General features: G+C 43.3%; 1 protein-coding gene across 1 annotated transcript in view; it reads right to left on the reverse strand.

Moving 5' to 3' along the window:
* Positions 1-23,311, reverse strand: part of RHBDL3 (rhomboid like 3) — a 605,698-nt gene that overhangs the window by 552,089 nt on the left and 30,298 nt on the right. Inside the window, exon 2 of the mRNA XM_078650797.1 lies at positions 7,696-7,719. Within this exon, the coding sequence (XP_078506923.1) occupies positions 7,696-7,719 (24 nt within the window). The remainder of the gene's footprint in view (positions 1-7,695; positions 7,720-23,311) is intronic.

Here is a 23,311-nt window from a genome sequence, read left to right on the forward strand (position 1 = left end):
TTAAAATAATTGACTGTGCTCCTAGAAGGAGGCTTCTTTTCACTTTATATCCTCACTCATGGAACGGGGGTGCTAGGACTCGGAGTGCCTGAAATCCCCGCCCTTTCTTCTCCTCTTGACGCAGAACAAAAACGCGGGCTTCTTCTCTGCCTTCTTGCTGGCGAGGGGCTGAAAGGCTGTGCACCATAGCAGCAAACAATTAAAATGCCACTGGAGAACTGGTGCCAAGGTGTAATAGTCGGTAAACACCGAGGAGGTATGTTTTCAAATTCCAGCCAGGTACATTCCTACACTTAAAAAGAGGCGGGAGTTTTCCTCCACCCACGAGGGTACCTGGCGGGGGAGCCCCTCAGCCCGCTCCAGATGCCCGGTGCCCGCTGCATTCCAAGCTGGTTAAACATTAAGCCGCAGGAATCAGAGTCCAGGCCCAATGAGGCATGAATCTTACAGGACCGCTCCACAGGGATACAAGGACTCGACCCTGGCTCCAGCAGAGCTGCCCCCCACCACATATTCAAATGTTTTTTATAGGGCTACCCGCTGCATGGTACAAGTTCTTTGTAGCAGGCACATTAACCCTCTCACTGTGTGGGTGACAGGAGTGCCCATGTAATGGCACGGTGAGCGATACAACAGGGTGAGAGGAGGGACTGCAGGGTGAGTGAGGTGACCATATGAATTTGGGTGCGGATGTTAGTGCAGAATGGGATGAATGAATGTATGGTTAGTGATGGGCTTGTTTGAGTGAGATTGCAGAGTGAGTAGTGAGGGGGCCAGGTGATTAAAGTGTCACATGAGTGTTATGTTATGTTATATTATGTTATGTTAAAAAATGATTTATAGAGCGCGCTAACACCGATTGGTTTCTTGGCGCTGACAGACAGAGAAAATACTTGAACAAGGGGTATCCGGGATTCTATTGATATGCTTGAATGTAAAGCCATGTTTTTAATGCTTTCCTGAATGTAAGCAAATCCCGACAGGACCGAATTTCCAAGGGAAGAGTGTTCCACAGACGGGGAGCCAAGGTGCCAAATCTGCAGCCTCCAGAGCGTTTACAGCTGAACGATGGTATCTGTAAGAGGTCCAGGTGGGCAGAGCGCAGATTCCGCGATGGGACATACTTGATGATTAGTTCGTCTATGACCCTTGGGCTCTTACAGTGAAGAAATTTGAAAATTAGGCACCCTGTCTTGAAAGTGCATCGCTGAGCCACAGGGAGCCAATGGAGTTGCCTCAATAGAGGGGAGGCAGATAGCCATCTAGTATGATTCAAAATCAGTCTAGCCGCATAATTCTGTACCATCTGAAGACGTTTCAGAAGAAAAAGCGGTAGGCCCAGGTAGACAGAGTTTGCGTAATCTAGATGGGAGATCACGGTCGCTATTACTACCTGAGTAATGGCTTCTGATGTTAAAAGACGTCGCACTTTCCGAATTTTTCGCAGTTGGAAAAAACACTTGGAGACCACCTGGCCCACTTGTGTTTTTAGTGAGAGATCACTATTCAGGGTGACTCCAAGTGTCTTTGCCGAGGAGGAGGGGATAGGGGCTTGGCCTAGATCAGACGGCCAGTAGTGTGGGCCCCAGTACCTAGCACTGTCTCCAGTAAGAGCCAGCTCGGTTTTTCCTGGGTTCAGTTTTAAATGATTCTGGTCCATCCATGTTTGGATGAATCTCATGGTAGACTGGAAGGTGGCGATTGATGCTTCAGAATTGTCAATTGAAAAAATCAACTGCAAATCATCTGCGTAGTTGAACACCGTTATTTGTTGGTTTCTCAGGGCCTGGATCAGGGGAAATATATAGATGTTAAACAAGTGGGGCGACAGGGAAGATCCCTGTGGAACCCCACATGTGATGGTTTGTTTGGTGCCAACTAGTTCTCCAAGTCGGACTGCCTGTGAGCGGTTTCCAGGAAGGATTTCAGCCAACTGGCTGCAGTACCTTGGATGCCGGCCTGGACGACACGGTCGATCAAGATGGAATGGTCGACCGTGTCAAAAGCGGCTGACAAATCCAGGAGTACCAGGGCCTGGGGAAGACGTTTGTCTACGCCGTCTCGGAGGGTGTCTAATACTGCAATCACAACCGCCTCCGTTGAGTGGGCAGGGCGAAACCCCACCTGATGAGAGTCGAGGCAGTTGGATTCCTCCAAGAAGTTAGACAGGCATTTAGCCACATGTGCCTCCATTACCTTTGCCAGAAAAGGAAGTAGGGAGATCGGGCGGTAGTTTGCCTTACAAGTTGGATCAGCCCCGGGTTTTTTGAGGAGTGGAATCACCGTGGCTTCCTTGAAGGCCAGGGGCACCGAGCCAGCTGATAATGAGTGGTTCAGGAGACTATAGGCAATGGTGGGAAAGGCCGAGAGGCAGTCTTTTAAGATGTAAGGAGGATATCTGTCTGACGGAGTGCAAGGTGAGTAGTGTGACTGCAAGGTGAGCTGCAGGGTGAACAGCGCAAGTGCATTGTGAGTGCAGAGAGAGCGGTGTGTTCATGTGACCGAAGGGTAAGTAGAGGGAGAATGGTGTGAGTTCATGACGAGTGGCTTAAGTGCAGTGTGGTCACTGTGAGTGCAGGGTGAATGGTGTGAGTGGATGATGATCAGTGTGAGTGCATTGTGATCGCTGTGAGTGCAGGGTGAGTGTGAAAGTTAAGGGCGAGAATGAGGAGTGAGCTGTCTGAATGCAGGGTGCATTCCCAGGCATTTGAACTAACTCTGCATGTTATTAGGGGCTGGCGCAGGGTTTCAGATATCAGTTAAACTATTGCTATTATGCCATTATTCACGGTCAGGCCGGACTGGCTGTAGCAGGCATCAGGCGTTTTCTCAGTGGGTCAGAAGGATGGGGGCCAATTTTGGACCAGTGGGGGCCGTTTTTGGTACAGGGGGCCTGTTTTGCAGCAGTATAGCAATATCTGCTGCAGTGTTTTCCACACGCATTACAAATGAATATATACTATTTTGTTTATACCCCTGTCATTGTCAAAATGAGGCCTTTGTGGGCTCTTTAAACAACAAATTGCTGGTATTTTTCTTTTGACAAACCTACTTTATATTCCTTTTCATGAAATGTTTTATCACACTACAGTAGTAAAAGTTAAATACAAATGTATAGAATAGGCAGAGTGGGGACCCAGGGGGTGCTGGAACCAGAAAGAAATGAAGCCTCTGTAACCAGTTTACGAAGGTATGTAAATATGCAAATGTTTTATTAAAGACGTGTGAAAAACTCAGGTGTGCCGGAGGTAAGACTCCAGACACTGCCCAACCAAGCCCACAGCAGCTCGAGCTGCATCTGCCCGGGTGAGACACACAAGGGAGGTGCTGAATCCCTTTTAGCCTATCGGCGTTGCGCGCCTGCTGTATAGTCAGTGTTTAAGAAAAAATTGAAAACAAATCTGTTCAAAGACGTTTGCCCTTCTTCCAAGATGCTATTATGGGACTGCCCCAGCCCTGCTCCTCTAGAGGCAGCTCCACGGAAGACCGCAAGACAAACTATTACTAAAGCCAGAAAATGACCAGCTGGGTGACTCCTTAGCGCCGCCATGACCCCCCTCCACACTAAAAAATGGACAGGGCTAGTGCTATGAAGTAGTTCCTGTCACAAGACAACACTTTAGAAAACATATAAATACATATATCTGTAAAGTGGTAGAACTGGTAAAGTGGTAGAACTGAGTGAACTTTAGGGGCCATCCCGTATATGCATGAGAGGTCGATCACTTTGTGTTAAAACACTGAACTCTTTCAGCTCCTGCCCATCCATCAGGCACCGTCTCTCTACAAAGACGAAGCGATATGTGCATCACGTGACCGAAGATCACTCCTGACGCCGAACAGCATGAAGCACGATAACACAACAGCACTTGGCTTAAAAGTGCACATAGAACAGGCCAAACACCAACACTGCTCATGACAAAATATCGCCCTGCGTCCTGTACTCTATCTCCTAAGCACTGCCCCTCAAAAGGAAAACCATATTCTTTTCCCCAGAGTGCATCAGAATCAAAACCATTCACATAGCTCTGTTACCTGGAAAGTGCCACAATACCACACAAGTCCATGGCAAGACTTGCCACTCTGACCCTCTAACGTTCACAGCAGGCTGTGGGCTAAGGGGGCTGCTTTCAGAGCTGAATGAGAGGTGTGGGGCAGCGGCCAGGGTGGCTTACTCCAGAGCGTGGGGCTCACACTTCGATCCCCAGCGCTGGAGGTAGATCAGATCAGCTCAGCATCATGTGACTCTGGGCAATAGCTCACTTAATTTCCCCGACGGAACCCAGCTCATTGAGACCCTCATGGGGGATTAGTTCGTGCTTTACAAATGCAGGGTTAATATTATTACTAATGTGCTGCCATGCCCCAACCTTTAAAGCACCCACTGCTCCTGTCCATTCACTCCCTTTTGCAGCATGTGGTTGCTTGTAGGTTTCGCCTACCAGATAACAAAAGTGTGCTGGTTGCAAAAGACGTATTGCAAACTTACAGTGGGCTTACCGCCCACCCATCAGTTACCACTGGTTGGTTTTATGGTCATTCTTATTTCCTTATTTCGTATGTGATGGTTTTCCTCGTCACATCTTGTGCTTGTCCATCCCCTGGAGCATAGCCTCTTTAGCATCCTTTTGCTTGGACTTGTATCCTTCTACTGCTTACTTTAAGTAGATTCCTGTTCACTTTTTGGAGAAGAACTCCATGTGAGTGCATGTGTTTTCCATCTCTCAGTCTTGTGCTTTTTCCCCACCATAGCCCATGACCCTGAGCTATGTGTTGCTCTCTCCCTAGTGTACTTTCTTCACCACTGTGCCCTGTCGCTCTCTCTCTCGTGTGCTTCTCCCCATAAAACACCCAGCCCGCACTCCTCGTCATGTGCTTCTCCTCCAGAAATCTACCTCAACCTCCTGAGTTGTGTTGCTTTGTCCCTCATGTGCTTCCGCCACCCTTCACACATGTTGCTGCAAACCCACACTCCTTTGCTCAGAGTTATTCTCTCCCACATATGCTTGCAGCTGTCCATTACCATGCCCTGGCATCTCCAGGGCCTGACCCCCTCTTTCCTATTTGTTTGCTCTAAAGCACCCGTCCCCTTTCACTGTGTCCTGTTCCATCTTTTGTCATTATGCCCTGTTCCTCCCCATTCTCTCTGTGGCTGCATTTTACGACTCCTTCTCTCACCCAGTAGGCCTTGATCATCTTTGTGTCACAGCGCTCTGATCCACCACAGCTTCGACAGACGTCCTGCTTTTGAGATCTTACCCACCTCAGGTCTCAGTCAAGGTGCCCTGAACCACTTCCAGACGCTGTTCTCTAATCCACTCCAGCCAGCCCTGGACCCCTTTTATGTCCTCTGCATGTCATAGTGTTTGCAAAACACAATTGTTTAGTTTATACTAAACACTATTGTTCACTATCTTGCACCATTCACTAACACTGCACCATTCACAAGGAGCATCTACTGCTATTTTGTTTTTCAAAGCTTGTCTGTAAGATATTACCATACATGTAATGGGTATACCCAATACCTGCACAGACTTGTACATTTAAATATATGGGTACTGCCTAGGAAGCGAAGGCTCCCAGCTTTACTTGAGGGAACCATTATTTACATTAGTAAATATTATTTATGCATTTTTTTAAAGTTCAAGATGCATTTTTAGTCTATTTTTATGGTAGTCAAAATACATTTCTAGGAAAGTTTGAGCATTTATAGAAATACAATTTATGAAATTACAATTGATGTTGTGTTAAATGTAATGGTTTTCCATTAAGGTAGGATTTATGAACGTATAATAATAGAGCGTGTAGAATAGCATTTTAAGATGTGTGACATGACTAAAATCCAAAAGTCCTCGTCATATAAAGACTGTTTACCTGAAGAACAGTTTGTACAAAAGTTGGAAGGAATATCTCCTGATTCATATGGAAATCCCCAAGAGCATTAGGTAAAGGGAAGGATGAGTTCTAAGAATCCATTTTTCCAGTGAAAGACCACTGATATCTGCTTGTGAGAAACACCACAAATGTGCATGCAGTGGCGAATCAAACTGAAGAAGCAAGAGGTGAGGCGCAGCTTCTAACGATTGAGAAGAGGACTTCAGTCCTTAACATTTGGTCACGTGTACCAGGCCCGGATAAAAACAACCTCAAAACAAGTTGGTGAAAGCCAGAAGCAGGACAAATCTTTGAACTACCAATAAAACAGAGGAAGAGAGAATCTAATCGGAGCGAGTGGTCTTAAAATGATTAAGATTTGAATGTGGTTTTAAACAACAACACCATTTAACCAACTCTGACAAGAACACGTGTTAATAATGTTTGCACTCCAAACCTCCCGAGACAATTCTGGAATACGTGGTCTTCTTCAGACGGAGGATGTACCTTTCCATTTGCTTAACAGTAATCATAGTAAAATAACAATCAGTGTCATTCACTGTGCATTGGTTTCTTTCCAGTGCTGTGAGGTGGAACTCTCTGGATTAGGAATTGTGGGTCAGGTGTAGGAAGTCTTTATGCGGTTGCAAACCATGCAATTTGCTAAATTACATTGTTTGGGACTGCAAAAAGGCATTTTGCTGTGTGCAAAACCAATTTTGTCAGTTGGAAAAGTCGAATAGCAAGCAGGAGGGAAGTGAATGGGGTGTCCCCTCCTAATTTTGAGTTGGGTGGGATGTAGCAATGGATGCGACCATTCATCATTTAGCAACACCTAAAGTAAGGAAACTGATTTGCAAAGGTGACCACTGCCTGCGCCCTCCCCTCCAAATGGTTTCCCCAACAGATTTTTTTTTAAAGCAACAGTGCTTTCTTTAAGGAACACAAACTGTTTCTCAAAGTTTCATTTTTGGCAATGCAACTCAGGGATGGTGGTCTGCTTTCCTTGCAGGTCACCATCCCTTGGTTGGTAGCCAATAAGAGGGCATCTCACATAGCGATCTGCCTAATTAATATTTAATAGTCAGTTCGTTCTGCGAACCCCTGCAACTGGAGATTTTGTGATGCAGCCCTTTGCACAATGTGCGAGAGGTAGCAAAAAATGGGTGTGCATTATGGGGCTAATTTTGGAAACTAGTCTGTAAGGACATTGGACAGTAACTCCTTGTGTCAAATTCGTTTTGTGAAATGTGAAGTCAACAATGCCCAGGGAGACTAGAAAAACTAGAAGAAATTAAAGGACAAAGTACACAATTGACAGTCACTTAAGCGAGGTTGTTAGAGTGTACATACAACACACATCTTCAGATTAACATTTCTTTTTAAGTATTTAAGTATTGTACACAAATACACTTTCTTAAAAGAAAATTATAAGATGTGCAAATCCCCAAAACAATGCGGTAATTTGAGGAAATCTCAAAGGCCATTTGTGAGGTGTGAGTAGCCCTCCCGGGCCTGAATGTAAAGGGGAAAATAACATATAAACTGGAAAAACTGCTCACTCCTGATAATATGAGCTTGACATTCGCAAGCATTTTCAGGAATCAGGCAACTATTTTAAAGTCATTTATTGCAAAATCAATATTATCGCATTTTAGGATCACACAAGACAGAAATCCGATTAGTTAGTGATAGGAAGTTAAAATCTGAGTACAGAGAGCTGAAAGTAAAAAATCCACATAGACACTGGTAAATTATCAATTGTTAATAAGTCCTGGTCCCACAAAAGAAGTGGTAGGCATGATAAAGCAGAGTACATACCTGATCAAACAGAGATTTCCAGTGCTGGGGTAAAAGGCATAAAAAGGGAAAAAGGAAAAATGTGAAATTGTGTTAAATTAAATAAAATAGCATTATACATTCTTCAAAACAAACACTACATCCCCTCTACACCCGATCCATGGGCTAATACTGACCCTGCCACACGTTTAACACCTCAAACATATATTGTCACAACTTCCATTGAATGCAATTAAACACATATTATCTGCAAAAAGCACAGTTGTACCACTCAAACTTTAAAACAAAGAAGTTGCATCTTTTTTTCCTCTCCTCTTGGAGTCAGCGCGCTCACCCCTTTTCCACTCATTTCAGAACATTTCCTGAGTGTGATCATTTTGGGACTAAAAATGATCTAGGATAACTTCGATAATGAAAGATTCTCTTTCCATGTGGCTCCCAGATGGGCGCAACAGCCCTGCACTCATGAATCACAATGGTTTTGACACAGAATTCTTAAAAGATTTGACAGAGCAGGTCTGTACAACACTCAACAACCGCACAAACATCTTATGATAGTGTCTTGTTGGTGCGAGTAATCACTGGCCATCAATACATAGTTAACACTTCATCTTTCCACTGGTATGGCACAAGTTTGGAGAGAATGCTCTCTTAAACTCTCATTTGATACTCTCTGTGTTCATATAACAAGGGTGCAAGGGCTTGTCCCAGTACTTGGGTAATAGACTTATTAGAGCTGCCGGACAATGTATAGCATGGGGTGAACCCACCTCCCTGACAGACATCCTTCCAACTGATTTTTTACTTCCAGATTCCGATATTCGCTCTATCATAAGTACCTACTCCTTCCTTCCCCGCCCGCATGCGTCTTACCACAGCTTTATTTAGAAATAAACAGGGCAGGGGGTGGGTATTCTGACTGTGAAGGGGAAGTCTAAGGTTTGAGGTAATGAGGATTACTGGTAAATAATAAAATCATTACCCCAAAACCCATCCTCTCAATCACACACAGTCAGTTAAACTATAATAATATACAAAAGTTTGTTCAGATTTCCCAATGAAAGAAGGACATTAGTACCCCTTTATCGTGCATAGACTTGTAATCATACAAGTGCCATACATTCTGCTATTTACAACATACAAAACATTTGTTTGTTGACAGACTGAGAGTGGGATGATACTTTAAGTTTGAATTTAGGGTCTAACCTTAGAATTACCCTATCCTGGAGAACCCTAATGCAAGGGGAAGATGCCAAAAGAGCCCCTAACTCTGCCAACCTTCTGGCAGATGTGAATGTAATGAAAAATTAACCTTAGCTGTCAACCACTGCAAGACTGCTGATTTCATCGGCTCAAAAGGAAGCTTTCGTAATTGTTTCAAAACCATGCCGAGCCACAAGGAGAAACCATAGCACGTTGGACTGGATTTCTTAGTCTAAAACTCTCTATTCATCCCTTAACCAATGGATCTACCCTGGCAAAATCTTTGAAGGCTGCAGTAACCCCGTTAATTGCTTCCCACAGTGAGGACAGAGTAGCTAGAAACAAGTCTTTCTGGAACCCATCCTCTAGAAATGCTGAGAACATAAAAGGGTCACATGAGGCAGCCTGAAGATTTTTCAGGAGACACATTTTAAAAAAAATATTACAGTGCTTTGAGTCAGCCACCAAGTAGATAGACTCCTGGACTGTTGGATAGAAATGGCTACCTCCCAAGAACACCTAAACTCTTGTAACCACCCTCCTTTCAATGTCGAACCACGCGAAAAGATCATAGACCTGTAACGCTCTGAAAGACAGCTGAGGAAAATGATCTTAGGAAGAGATAGCAGGAAATGAAAACACTGCTGATCTGACAGATGCATTAGTATCAGGAACCATACCCGCCTTAGCCAAAAAAGGAGCCACTAAGATCACAATTACCTTCTGCTCCTGAAGGTTCTGAAGCACCCCTGGGAGAGGGATCATGGGAGGAAAGTTGTAAATGAGACCCATTGGCCATTTGATAGGCATGGCACCTGCCATTCATGCCTGACTCACCCTAATTCTGTACAATAGCGGCAAAGAGTAAAAGACTGGAAGGCAATATGGTCAAACCATGGGAAGTTGTTGGAATGCTTTCCTCCCCAACCTTAAATTCACCAAGGACGGGATGTTCTGACTGAGACTGTCTTGCGTGATAATAGTCCTGGTCTGGAATGTACATTGCTACTACTAGGGAGAAAAGGTGGGTCACTAACCACAGGCATATTTGCTGTGCTACATATATGCTCATTCTGGTTTCCACAAGTCGATTTATATAGCTCTTGGCTACCTGGTTGTCTATCCTCATAGCACCATTTTTCCCCTTAATCAAAGGAGCAAAGGCATGCAGCACCTGTGGAGAAGTGTGGCTCAATGGTTAGAGCAGCAGACCCTGATGCAGAGGTCTAGCCCGGGACCAGGGTTCAATTCCCCGCCTCGGCGGGTCTTGGGCTCAAAAATTCCACGGACCTGATAATTCTCGCCCCTGTGCCTATTCCAATCATGGAGTCCCACTCTGCAACTCTGGGCAATAGCTTGCTTAATCTCCACAACAGCCCCCACAACGCTAAGGATCACTGGCCTCCACCTTGGGGGTGCCCAGGCGTGGACACCTCACAGGGAAAGCCAGGATGGGTTCCACAGCAGTATTCGTACAAGCGCCTTGAGACCCTTGCGGGTGAGTAGTGCGCTATACAAGTATCAATATACATTTACAGCACCACCTCTATTGCCGAGGATTTCCTCCAATTTGAAGAGCGGGAAGACTCCAAAGACATCTAACTCAATTTCACTTCTTTTTCTCCAAGAGCTGCTTCCCCATCCCACTGACTTGCATCTGTAGTTAATTCCAGTGGGATCAGGGAAGATATGTTGGCTCCTTTGAGGAGACTGTCCATCACTAGCCACTAATCTCGACTTTGTCCGAGTGTTTGAAACATTGGAATCATGGTCTCGAAACGCTGTGTCTCTGGTGAAAGTGGTATTTGATGGAGAGAAGCCTGTGGAACCACTGCTGTTTTCCCCAGTTTCAGGCCCTGTACTCTCAGAAACATCCTGGCTCATGATTCTTGACAGGACAGAAGGTCAGTAAATGCTTCCTGCAAAGACAGGGGCCTTACTACCAGAAGAAACATGAGAGCACTCGATGTGTCGAACAGGGCCCCAGTAAATAGTTTTGGCCTGGTTTCAAGTTTGATCGCTTTAGATTTAGAAGAAACCAGACTGTGGAGACATTCAGCAATCCTCTTCACATTGTTCTGTGCTCTAGAAAAAGGAGGAAAAAAATTGCCACTCATCTAGGTACAGCATTTTCTGAACACCACCAGATGTAATTCCAAAATAAATGGTGCTAGTACCTTTCTAAAAGCCCAATAAGGAAAATATTCCAATAAGGATGATTATACGACAGAGGAGTCTAAAACTAAAGAAAGGCTAACAGCACAGGGCTATTCTAGAACTACTTTGATAAAATCAACAAATAAAGCACAGAAGATTTTGAGAGAATCTTTACTTAAGTAAACTGATCAAAAAGAACTTGTAGAAGTTGATAGTGTAAAGGGAAGCACTCTGAACTGAAAATGATGCCCTGTACTGCAAATCCTAGAAGTGATTGACTTTCTTAATGAACAGAAACATAAAAATAAGATTCCTGAAGATCAAGGGTCATCATCATATAGTCCTCTTCCGCCAAAAGTGGAATCTCCTGCTACAGAGTTGCCATTCTGATGAAGGTATTGAGAAAAAACGGATTCTGCCATTTTAAACCCAACACTAGTCTGTAGTTTCCATTCAATTTGGGCACACAAAAAAATCAAGTAAATCCCATGAGTTCTTTGTGGGGAAGGGACCTCTGTTTTTGCACCTTTTCCCAAAAGGTTCATTACTCCTTTTCAGAAGATAGTCTTTCTTTACTGAATCTTTTGACACTGGGGCTTCTTGTAACCAAGGCTGTGGCTCTTTTTTCAACTCTATGGAATACCATTTTTATTAGTATGCGTAATCACTTAAAAAACAAAAAAAGCTAGTTCAATGATTATTTTCATTATTTCACACAGCTATTACATCTGTCGTGCATTATGCATACCAACGGTGCAGCAATATTCAACATTTAAGAGGTATGCTAATGTTCCATGACTGTGAGAAACATCCTTACATACATATGTATTACATATTAGTTAATTCTTATATCAGACCAAACTTAAACACGTGCGGCTCAAATCTGAAATCTTGCATATAGCTTCATCTAATCTATCATCAGATTGCTGGGTACGGAAAGAAGAGAGAGGGCCCATCATGTACCCATAAATAGGTTCATCTTCAGCAGGTCTACATTGTATTATTCAAAGGAAAAAACATCTACACATGTACCTTCTTGCCCTTGATAAATCTAATCCAGGTTTTGCCCCCGCCATATGCAATTGATAGTCATGATTTTGGGATTCTGATAATTGCGGTCAGATCCTTTCACCCAGCGCCGCAGCACTCAACCACGAGCCCGGCCTCGAAGGGAATGGCGTGACTGCTGCGTGGATTGCGCCAGGGTCCACTGCAAAAAAAAAAAATTTTGCTGCAAAGGTTTTAAAATATTGTTGGATCTTCTTTTCCTCCGCTGTTTTCTGAATTAGGTAATTAAGCTCCGTACCAAATAGTTTTTGCCCTGTGAATGGAAGCCATTGCATTCCAACTTCCACCTTTTCAGCCACTACAATCTTGTGGCCGTCACAAATGCTTCTCGAAGAAGACCACAGCTAATCAAACGTGGCCAAAAGCTCAATTTTCCCCAGAATAGACTTGCAATAACCTCCTCCATACACTAATGTTCAGCCCCCAACCGAGGGGAGAGATTTGGCTTCCTGTCGCTGCCCACGCTGAGTTCCGCTCCCCAGTTTGGCACTTGGATGCCCGAGGGCTCAGAGACATGGTAACACGCTCACAATAGCAAAGTGCAGGCCAGCAACAACACAATCGTGAGTAACTTTCATTAACATAAACTACCCTCAATTTTGTTGCTCAAACACAGTCCTGGCATTCTGTCAAGAAGACAGAAAACCAAAATCAAAGTAGCAGACAGAGCAGGGCTACTTATGATGTAGGAATCAAAGTAGTCTGTAAAATGACGAGTTTGTTGGTCTGTTGCGAAGGTGGGCACCTCATAGCATAACTGACTGACAGAGGGGATGGGTTTTGGGGTAATGCAATTTTGTTTGACATTTTCATTACTGCAATAGTGGCAACTATTAGCTTGAATGAGCTCTTGTTAAGGTCACACATCAATGTACTTATGGTACTATGGCCATGTATAAATACTTAACAAAGACAACCCTATATGACCACGGGACAGGGGTCAGTACGTATTATCCAAACAAAAAGTCATGCCAAAAGAGAATGTTATTGATATATTTTTTTATTTTGTTTGTAAGGACATTGATTGTATGCCAAAATATTCCAATGCTAACAACTTAACAATAAAAGAAAAACATGCAGAGTATTCTTTGAGGAATAATATGATTTTCATTATAAGACAAGCAGATAAGGGCGGGAATGTTGTTATTTTAAACATTTGTGACTCTTACATCCAGGCTTCGAAGAAATTGTCATGCAAAACTGATTATGAGATCAGCAAAGGTATCAAGTACAGTGTTATTTAAATGCTTCAAAATTGTTAAACTGTGGCTTGATAAGGGTATGTGACCAAGAAGAATTCAGATATCTCAACAACGAAACTCCTATACTATGCCTATAATCTATTTTTTGCCAAAGATTCATAAATGATATCAACGTTCCATGTAGACGTACAATTTCAGCCCTAGGATCGGCAACAGAAAGAATATCAGAATGCATAGATATTTTTATGGCACCTCTTGTATTGAATCTGGCATCTTATATTAAGCACACAAAGGACTTACTACAGAAATGACATGATATTCCTTGGAATGACAACTTGTGGATGGTAACTATGGATCTGAAAAGTCTTTATACCAGCATTTGACATAAGGATGGATTACAAGCACTGAAATACTTTTTTAGTATGAAATCTGCTAGTTTGTATAATCATGCGAAAATGATTCTTGAATTTGTACTCAATATAATTTTTTCTTATAGCAGGATACTCTTTATCACCAAATCTGCGGGACCTCAATTGGTACTACAGTTTCACCCTCTTTTGCCAACTGATTTATGGGTTGGTATGAGAGGGAACCTGCATGGAATGAAGGGATCCATGATGGATATCAACATGTGGCCCTGTGGGTCAGATGTATAGATGACATATTGATTGTATAGGAAGAAACAGAAGATAAACTCGTGTCTTATCACAAATATTTGAATTCCAATTGAATTAATGTTAAACTGTCTTTGGAATACAGTCAATCATCAATTGTCTTCTTAGATTTAGAATGATATGTCAGAAATCAAACATTACATATACAATCATTTTGCAAGAGTACAGCTAGTAATATCATTTTGCATTATGGAACAGGATATCCCTAGAACCAGAAAAATAATATTTCCTATGGGGAACTTATTAGACACAGAAGAAAATATTCCAATAAGAATGATTATACGATGGAGGAGTCTAAAACTATAGAAAGTTTAACAGCACATGGCTATTCTAGAACTACTTTGATAAAATCAACAAATAAAGCACAGAAGATTTTGAGAGAATCTTTACTTAAGTAAACTGATCAAAAAGAAGTGTAGCATTAGTCAACGACAAGGGAGATTAGGCACTAAAGTGTTTGCTGAAAATGGTTAAATATACAACATTGGGATGTTTTGAAGGTGGACAAAGATCTGAATACCATTGTCAGCCAGCATCCTTTGGTAAGTTTCAGAAAAGCGGAAACCCTGAAAAATATTTTGAGTCCAATCGACACACATAGGTTTGTTGCAAAATCCATAGAGACCTGGATAAGGGAAAAACATGGAGAATGCTTTTGTTGCAACAATTGTGTATGTTGCAAGTTTATATCAAATAAAACAAAATAATTTGTCAATCAGGATAAGAGTAAAAACTTTACAATCAAGACTTTTATCAGTTGCAATACCAGCTTCTGTGTCTTCCTAATTACCTGTCTTTATTAAAAAATTATCTGTGAGCTTAACTATTCGCCCTTTGATGGAGAGAATTAAGGAACACATAAATGTCATAAGAAAGTGTGATAAAAGGTCCCCTCTAGGCAAACACTTTAAAGAACAAAAATATGTGGCAGATGTATCTAGAATATCAGTAATAGGGATAAATCCCATCAAAGTACACAACAGTGGAGGGGATGGGACACATACATTGCACTTAAAAGAGACGTGGTGGATTGAGACACTATGTACATTAGACCTTAAAGTAGATACAGAATACCATACCACACTTTAGATTAAGAAGACTATAACGTTTTCTTGAAATAGCTAAACATTGGTAGCCTCCTTCTTCCTTCTCTCACCCTACTGTGGAGTAAAGACGTTTATGTTGAAATAATTTTTGTGATTTAGAGGTAGTGTAAATATTGTCTAGCTTTTTCCTTGTGGCTTTTTATGTTTACAGATTTCTGCTTAGGGACCTGGTTGGAAATCACTGGTGATAAAGTATAAGTTTGTACGTTATTAGTGAGACATGTCTACTGCTACTGCAATTGCTTGGAAAAAGCGGTCTTTTCTCTGGTCTCTGTAGGTACATCATTGCGGTATTATGAGCAGGTTCTGGGTTGATATATATATACCGTTAGCTTTTTAATGATATTGGCTTATGATGACGAGTGAGTTAAATATGAAGATTTGATCCCTGGATGCGGAATACGATGCGTGTACTATAAAATTCTGGATTCAACAAGAATCTACTGTAAGGTATTGTTGAGTGTGCTTGAAAAAGTTCTTTAAATTGCATGATACCCAAGAGAGTTGATTGTCTTATGGCTATGGAGGCTTAAAATCATAGATTAGATTATTTTATATTTGCTGGTCAGCATAGCTGTGCATCACCGAGTCCTAGGCAGCATGAACAAAATAAGATCCAATAGCCTAATAGGTCAGGGTGACGACGCTAGAAAAGGAAAATACAAGGGTTAAATCCGGAAACTTATGATTGGTATTTTTTCTAATGCTTTATTCCAGAATGTATTCTGATTACAAGTTTCTTTGTTTATCATATAACTATGAGTGTTAGACTAATCTATGCCGATTGTAGTCTAAAAGTAGATTGAGTAATCAATCAGTATATATAAAGTGCAGCAAATCATCTATGAGGGTCTACGGGCACTGGAGTTGCTAGCTGCTTCGTGGTGCTCTGTTCATTCAAACATCCAGTTTGTGAGTCCTTTCCTGAGTTCCTGGAGCGATGAGGTGGTCCTGAGGTGCAGGGGAAGCTTTGATGAGGTGTGAGAAGGAGCATCTTCCGCTGTTGCCTCTGCGGATCCGACTGTATCTGTAAGGAACAGGGAGGCGGATCGTAGATGGCTGGACAGTTGGTAGACGGGCATGCATTTGTTGGTCCTTCGTTGTGCAGTGCCTTGTATACGTGGGACAACATCTTGAACTGGCATCTCTTCTGGATCAGGAGCCAGTGTGGCTTCTTGAGGTGTGGTGTGATGTGGGTCCGTCAAGGGAGGTCGAGGATGAGTCTTCCTGCTGAGCTTTGTATTGTTTGTAGTCTCCTCAGGAGGTGTGCAATGATACCTATGAAGAGTGTGTTGCAGTAGTCCTATTCTTTTACAATAGGTAAACAAGTACGTTTGTGAGGAGCGTTTACGTGCTTGATGTTGGCCTTTGACTACCTTTATAATCATATCAAATGAGTTGAATAATTGGGACATTTAGGCAAACGTATTAAGTTTGCGGGGAAGGTCTGTTGAGCAGAACAGAGTTTGGTTGGCAACTTAAACTAATGAGACCTAATCAACTAATGGTACCAGAGGATGATGCTACAGAGGGAGAGTATGAGGGTTCGAACCTCGAATGTGGACTTTAAAGGTTATTGGCTTGTATGTTTTATATATTTTTTCATTAGGAAATTCAGTTATCTATAACAGAATTTCATTTAATTTTTATCTTCAAGCAATGACAAACTTTGGGTGATTTGGGCCTCACATTATTTTTTGTTTTGTTTTGTTTTATTTTATAACAACAGAATGATTTGGTATTTGGAAAGTCTTTTGAAATAAGAATGAGAGTGAAAGCTTGAAAACAAGGAGTGGCGGGCACCAAGTCGAGACTGAGGGCGTCCCTGACCAGGCTGCTCCGATCTTTTGGGCCCCCAGACAGACGGAGGAAAGAAACAGGGAAGACTCGATGGCGCGAGGAGTGAGACGGGAAATCCCATTGAGTGGTTTCTGGATCGCTGGAGGGAGGGGCCCCTCCCGCCCGGTACTCCAGTCCGTCGCTGGCAGCCAAGTATAAAAAGAGAAAAGAATCCTGAGATAAATACTGGTGAGTGACTGAGAGGCTGGGGGCAAGGGTCCATGCACCGAATCCTGGGGGATGCTGCACAAACAAACCTTGGTGCCTGTCTCTAAAATGGCGGCCCCTCTGGTTCAGTGAACCCTGTTGCAACGACCGCAATAATGAAGTGGTGCGGATATAACATGGCAGCGTAGGCGCCAACCTCATATTGCACCATCTCTTGCCTATTCTACAGAGAGTAAGGAAACAAATAACACTTCTACTATTCAACGTAGCAATAGTTACTAACTAAAAGGGAGAAGGGCTTGCTTGCAGTGATAAGAAACATAGTGCCTGACCCAAAGATGGCAGCCAACCGGAACTCAAATGAAGGAGCTTTGTTATCCCTGATGCAAACCCTGCTACGATGAGCTGAATAGCGCCGAGGGGTGGTTATAACTTCGCAAAGTAAGCGCCTGCCACTTAATGCACCATCTCATGATGTTAACCATGGTACGGTGAGCTCATTAATGACGAGTGGCGATTTTTAATTTGCAAAGGAAGCGTCTTCCACATAATACACCCAATGCCATGTGAAGTTATAAAGTGGGTACCGGCTGTTTCTAGCCCCAAGATCTGATCCCTTGCCTCACTCCAAGATGGCTGCCACAGTGTTCCCTATCGCGTCGTGCTACTCCTCAGAGAAAAAGTAAACGGACTTCAACTAGATCTCAAACACATCCCCCATCTGGCCTAAATGGCAGCCCCAGCCCCTACTCTGGTTTGTTTACTCCCCCCTCCTTCTTTTACCTCTATCTTCTAGTGGGGACATGCTCTATGCTACTGTAGCCTATGCATCTATTCAAAACGTTCTTTTCCTGATCGCTGAGACCTGAGCAACATGGCTGATGCCCGGTGGAGCTCCTAGACAGCTAATGAGGAGATTGGCCCTGTTTTTCCCCTCGACCGTCACCTACCCAGCCGGACATTGGGCACAGTTCTTCCTCGTCTCCCTGCTATGGCTCCTTCCTTCCCTCCTTTCCTACTAATTCTCTCAACCTCGTTGTTTGTTTACTTTACCTTACTATGCTATTGTAAATGATGTAACCAGTCATGCAATGTTCCCCTGGTAAAGCGCTCTGATACCTTCGGGTCTAGCCAGCGCTATGTAAAACGTTTCAGATGTACCTTGTAATGCAACGATCCTCTGGTTAAGCGCTCTGATACCTCCGGGTCTAGACAGCGCTATATACACTTCTCAAATCATATATACTCAAAACTGGTTTCCTGAAAGCTGAGACCTGAGCAACATGGCTGATGCCCGGTGGAGCTTCTAGACAGCTATTGAAGAGATTGGCCCCAGTTCCCCCTTGACCGTCACCTACCCAGCTGGACATTGGGCACAGTTCCTCCTTGTCTCTCCGCTATGACTCCTTCCTCCCCTCCCTCCTACAAATTCTTGCAGCAGAGTTTTGTATACTCTACTTTACTATGCTCTTGTAACTGATGTAACTTTTAACGCAAAGATTCTAAATGTAAAGCGCTCTGATACCCTCTTGGGTCAAGTTGCGCTATATAAAACTTTATAAATAAAAATAAAATAAATACAATTTCGGGATTTTATAATCAATGACCATTTGGCAATTAGAATTTTTAATGTATCTTAATTTAATGAACGGCTACCTTAATTTGATCAGATATTTAACCATGAGAGATTTTGAGTAAGTCTTTCAGCTGGTATCAGTATGTGGAGGTGGCAACGCACTGGAGGACAGGTAAATGTAGAACCGTGAAAGCAACATAGCATAATATAGTGGAGTCAGATTGCTTTTAAATTTGAGAGGGGTATGCCCAATAATTAGAGTTTTGTTATTTTCTATAGACAGCATAATTTTTAGCCAGAAATCCTCTTCTCTTTGTGGCAACTTGATTTTAGAGGGCAAGTAGTTTAAATTCACCATGCTGAATGTCATAAATATTGGGAAAGCAAACCGGTCCCAGGATGCTTTTTTCCGGTCCAGGGAAGACCTGGCTTGGTAGTTTGGGCTGGACTGTTCCCATGAGGAACAGGGTCAAGACTGATTTACATATGGCTGGGTCTGAACTGGGGTGGCAAAGTGATCTAAAGAACGATGATGGATTCAACCCAGATCTAATAGTGACTGGGGGTGAGTATTTGAAAAGTTTCAGCGCTCAGTCCATCGTATGCGGTCAGTATGTTGTCCCCAGCATTGCATCTAGAGGAAATATAGCTCTATGTGCAAAAATATGGTTTTGTGTTTACTGTGAACAATAGATGGGATACATTATGGGGTCGATTCCGATCCGGTAAAAAGCGCTCCGAATCGTCGTACGGAGCGTTTTTTCCCCGTACGAATCGTACCTGTAAACATCCCGTACGTACGACTAAGTATGTTTCGTACCAGGAGCCATACTCCGTACGAATCGTACAGAGACCGTACGACTCTAATCTCTGTACGATTCTCCCTCAGAACCCGCTGTGCGCGACATCTGTACGGTTCGCGGCTGCTTTTTCCGACCAGGCAAGTACGATTCGTGTTGGGTATGCTCCGTACGACCCTTTTTAGGTCTCGCCCTGCGATTGCAGGCCAAAGGCCTGCTGTCGCAGAGCGAGACTATTGTTATCGTTCTGGCTTTCAAGGACTGAAAGGGAGAGGACAAGAGACTGGCACGCGCACACACGCAGCAGCCTGCCGGGATCAGGTCGCGCGCGTCAACACACGCTCCGATTCCGGCAGGCTCTTCACAACACATGCACAACACACATACAGCCCCCCCCACGCATACACACACACATACATACAGAACCCCCCCCACACACACGCACGCACAAACACATAGAACCCCCGGCGCTTACCCACACATCCCCTACCTCATCTCGGCGTCTTCGCGCTCCCTTGCCCCCGCTCCTCTGGTGCGCACGCACCACTAGTTTCAATTCCCGCGTCGGCTCCGCGCACCACAGGTTTCTATTTAAACAGCCAATCAGGAGGCAGAACTCCTTTCCGGCATGCTCCCTCTCTGGTCCGCTATCATTTTTAACTGCACGGTGCGTCATGTTTACCTTTGTCTAGTTTACAGACTAAAAATTAAATTATTCTGACTAAGTCATGGAACAGCAGTTCGATCAAATTGCGTTTTCGTCACATGCTAGTTGCACGAAACGCTGTAGGGGTCAAAAGTTGTTTAGTCCTGCAGCATGGCGCCCCTGTGGGCACAGAAAGAAAATAAATGAGCAGTCTAGTTGTTTATCACCAATTTACTATCCATCTTTAACGGCTTTCCCGCACCTAAAGACCAAGTGGACGTTTTAAAAGTACGATCATTTTTTAAAAGCATACGTGCCCAGTTATAAACTACCAGCGTATGTTCTGAAAGACTGGATCAAGCACCACAGAGAGATAGAGGAGAGAATGACTCATAAAAGTAGCTGTAAAAGTCAAACATAATTTCGTTGATTCTGGTGTTGGAAAACAGTAACAACTTTGCCTGACTTTAACATGTCGTCCCTAGTGCCGCAACGTCACAATGCAGGAAGTGGCGTTGATGAGCGTGACTACTGAAACGATTTCACTGGGTGGGGGGCTCATGAAAGAACGAGGTTGGGATTGGGCTCGCTTCTTCTGCAGTGCACTTGCGAGTCATGGATGGGTCCTGGGCTTTGCGCGTAGGCTGTGACGTAGCGGTAGATGAAAGCGACAAGGAATTGGCTTCTCAGCAGGTACAGCCTCTTTTCACCCCGTATAATTACTGGGCTACACACAGAAATACCCATGTGCTGGGCTGTGTAGTAATCCCTCATTAATACACCTCCAGAGGTTTGCTGGTGTAATTTTCTTTATTGAACAAACAGTGTAAAGCCAAGTGATGAATACTTACCAAACCACATATATACTGCAGGTTGCTTGCAAAGAATATGTCACAGTGCGGGTAAAAAATTGCATGGATTGTTTTTAGGCCACAAACTTCCCGGCATGTCGCCGCTTTTAAAGTGTGTTAATGTAGCACATTAGACCAACCTTCTGACAAGCATAATAAGGGGCCGGCCCATCGCTATTATATGGAATTACCCATGCCTGTTTTTATTTTTTAAACACAAGAACACGCCGCTCTCTTGGATTTATAGTTTCGCTTTTAATATCACAAAACTGTCTAAAAATAATCACAAATTACCAATTATTAATAGTTGACTCTGAACTCTCTGAAATTGTCAAATGTGCGTCAAGATCAGTTTTGCATACGCTATGCTAAGGATGTTAGTGCACACATCCTCTACCCTAGAACAATGCAATGTTACAAGAGTTTGCACCATTTTCAGAGAATAATAGTGACCCATTTATATTTTTTCAGATTTTAATAGGGCCAAGAGCTTGTACTCCAATGATTTTGTGTAAAATGTTATACATTCTTTTTGTATCTGGCTTGATGGTGCAGCTGTTTTCAGAAGTAATTTGATCAACATAAAACAAGCATTGGCAAAGCCAAATGGTTGCGGCAATGCCCAAGCTATTGGCTTTGTCAATGGGAATATCCTTTAGTCATGATGTCAACAGCACATGTGCTGTTCAGCATAGCGGAAAGTTACTGAAAGCCCAGAATCACAGTATGTTGAGCGGACTCTGAGTCACTTTGTGCAAAAAAAAAAAAAAAGCAGCGACGAAGGAGGTAGTGGAGGGTGGGTCAAGCAGAGAAGCAAGAGGAGCTGGGCGCAAGCAACAATCGGAAAAAAACTTTAATTGAAGCAGGATCAGTGCCAAAAATGAATGTGTCATTGTGTAATGTAACTGGTGAGCACTTAAAGTGCCTTGCGTTTACGCTATTGCAAGATGGATGACCGAGCCAGAGTTCCAATACCAACGGATCGTGTTTTAAGAAATGCATACGTTTTGTACACGTGCATGCATTTTTGTGATATGTGTGTAATTGTACAAGGGAGATGGCCTGAAAAGACAAGTACTCCTATAGAGTGATTGGAAACAAACAAAACAAGCATTTACAATGATAGGTCTCGCATTTGCGAGAGTTTGAGCTATTCGCATTGTAACTGACAAACCTTTTATCCATGTGTTGGTTTTGAATACAGATAAATAAAAGGCATTGTCATTTACAGTGACAGTGGCTTAAACTCTCGCAAATTCGAGACCTATTGCATTGACAATGCTTTTTAGTAAAATGTGATCCGTTTTAGCTTTAACATATTTTTGCTAAATTCGGCAGATTACGTGCCTGCTGATGGATTATGAGGCAACTGTGACATCCATAATTATTTAGAAAACACTGTGGCTGCCAAATCGCATAATTTCTGTAACCCTGACCATAGCTCATACTGACCCACAGATCCCGGTAGGTTGTAGTGGTTCTAGCAGAAGACCCGAAATGTGGAAAACCACTCTCGTGAATCTTATCTAATAAACCATTTCTAAATGTTTGCCGCATGAATCGTGACATCACCAACCTAGTGACTTCCTTTCGAATCCCAAAATATGTCAGTATGTTGGTGCTTTGAAGTGGATCACACAGATCCTTTCTCCCTTTTCTTGCAGTGACTCTCATGTAAGCCACACTTTTGTGTGCACAATTCATTGCCGCATTTCTGTGCCTCGCACTTTATTTTATCGTCGCAGACGACTGCTTTGGTGCCATCTCTACCCCCCACTTCCCGATGTCGTGCCTTGTTCACCCCTGCCCTTCCTCTCGTTGTCTGTGCCTTCTCCCTACCCCCACACCCCCCAGCTGTCCTTGCCTTCTTGCCCCCGGCCACATCCATTGCAATAGGTCTCGCATTTACGCAAGTTTAAGCTATTGGCATTGTAAATTACAATGCTTTTTATTTATGTTTTGATCTTTAAAACATATATAAAACACATCGTCATTTACAATGCCAATAGTTTAAACTTGCGTAAATGCGAGACCTATTGCATTGCAAATGCTTGTTCTACGGGAGCTGAAGACTCCCGTAGAATCAGAGTTCGCCCCGAAACAGGTACGGAACGGCCCCCCCAGGTACGGTGCGTACCCCCCATGATCATAGGGGTAAGTTGCATACACCTACGATCATGGGCTGTATGAGCCGTACCCCATGTACAATGGGTGTACGAGTCGTACCCCGAGCCGCACCCCATGCACGATGGGTGTACGAGCTGTACCCCATGTACGATGGCACCCATCGTACATGGGGTACGGCTCGTACACCCATCGTGCATGGGGTGCGGCTCGTACACCCATA

Source organism: Lissotriton helveticus, chromosome 7, assembly GCF_964261635.1.
Source record: "Lissotriton helveticus chromosome 7, aLisHel1.1, whole genome shotgun sequence".
Taxonomy (NCBI): Eukaryota; Metazoa; Chordata; class Amphibia; order Caudata; family Salamandridae; genus Lissotriton; species Lissotriton helveticus.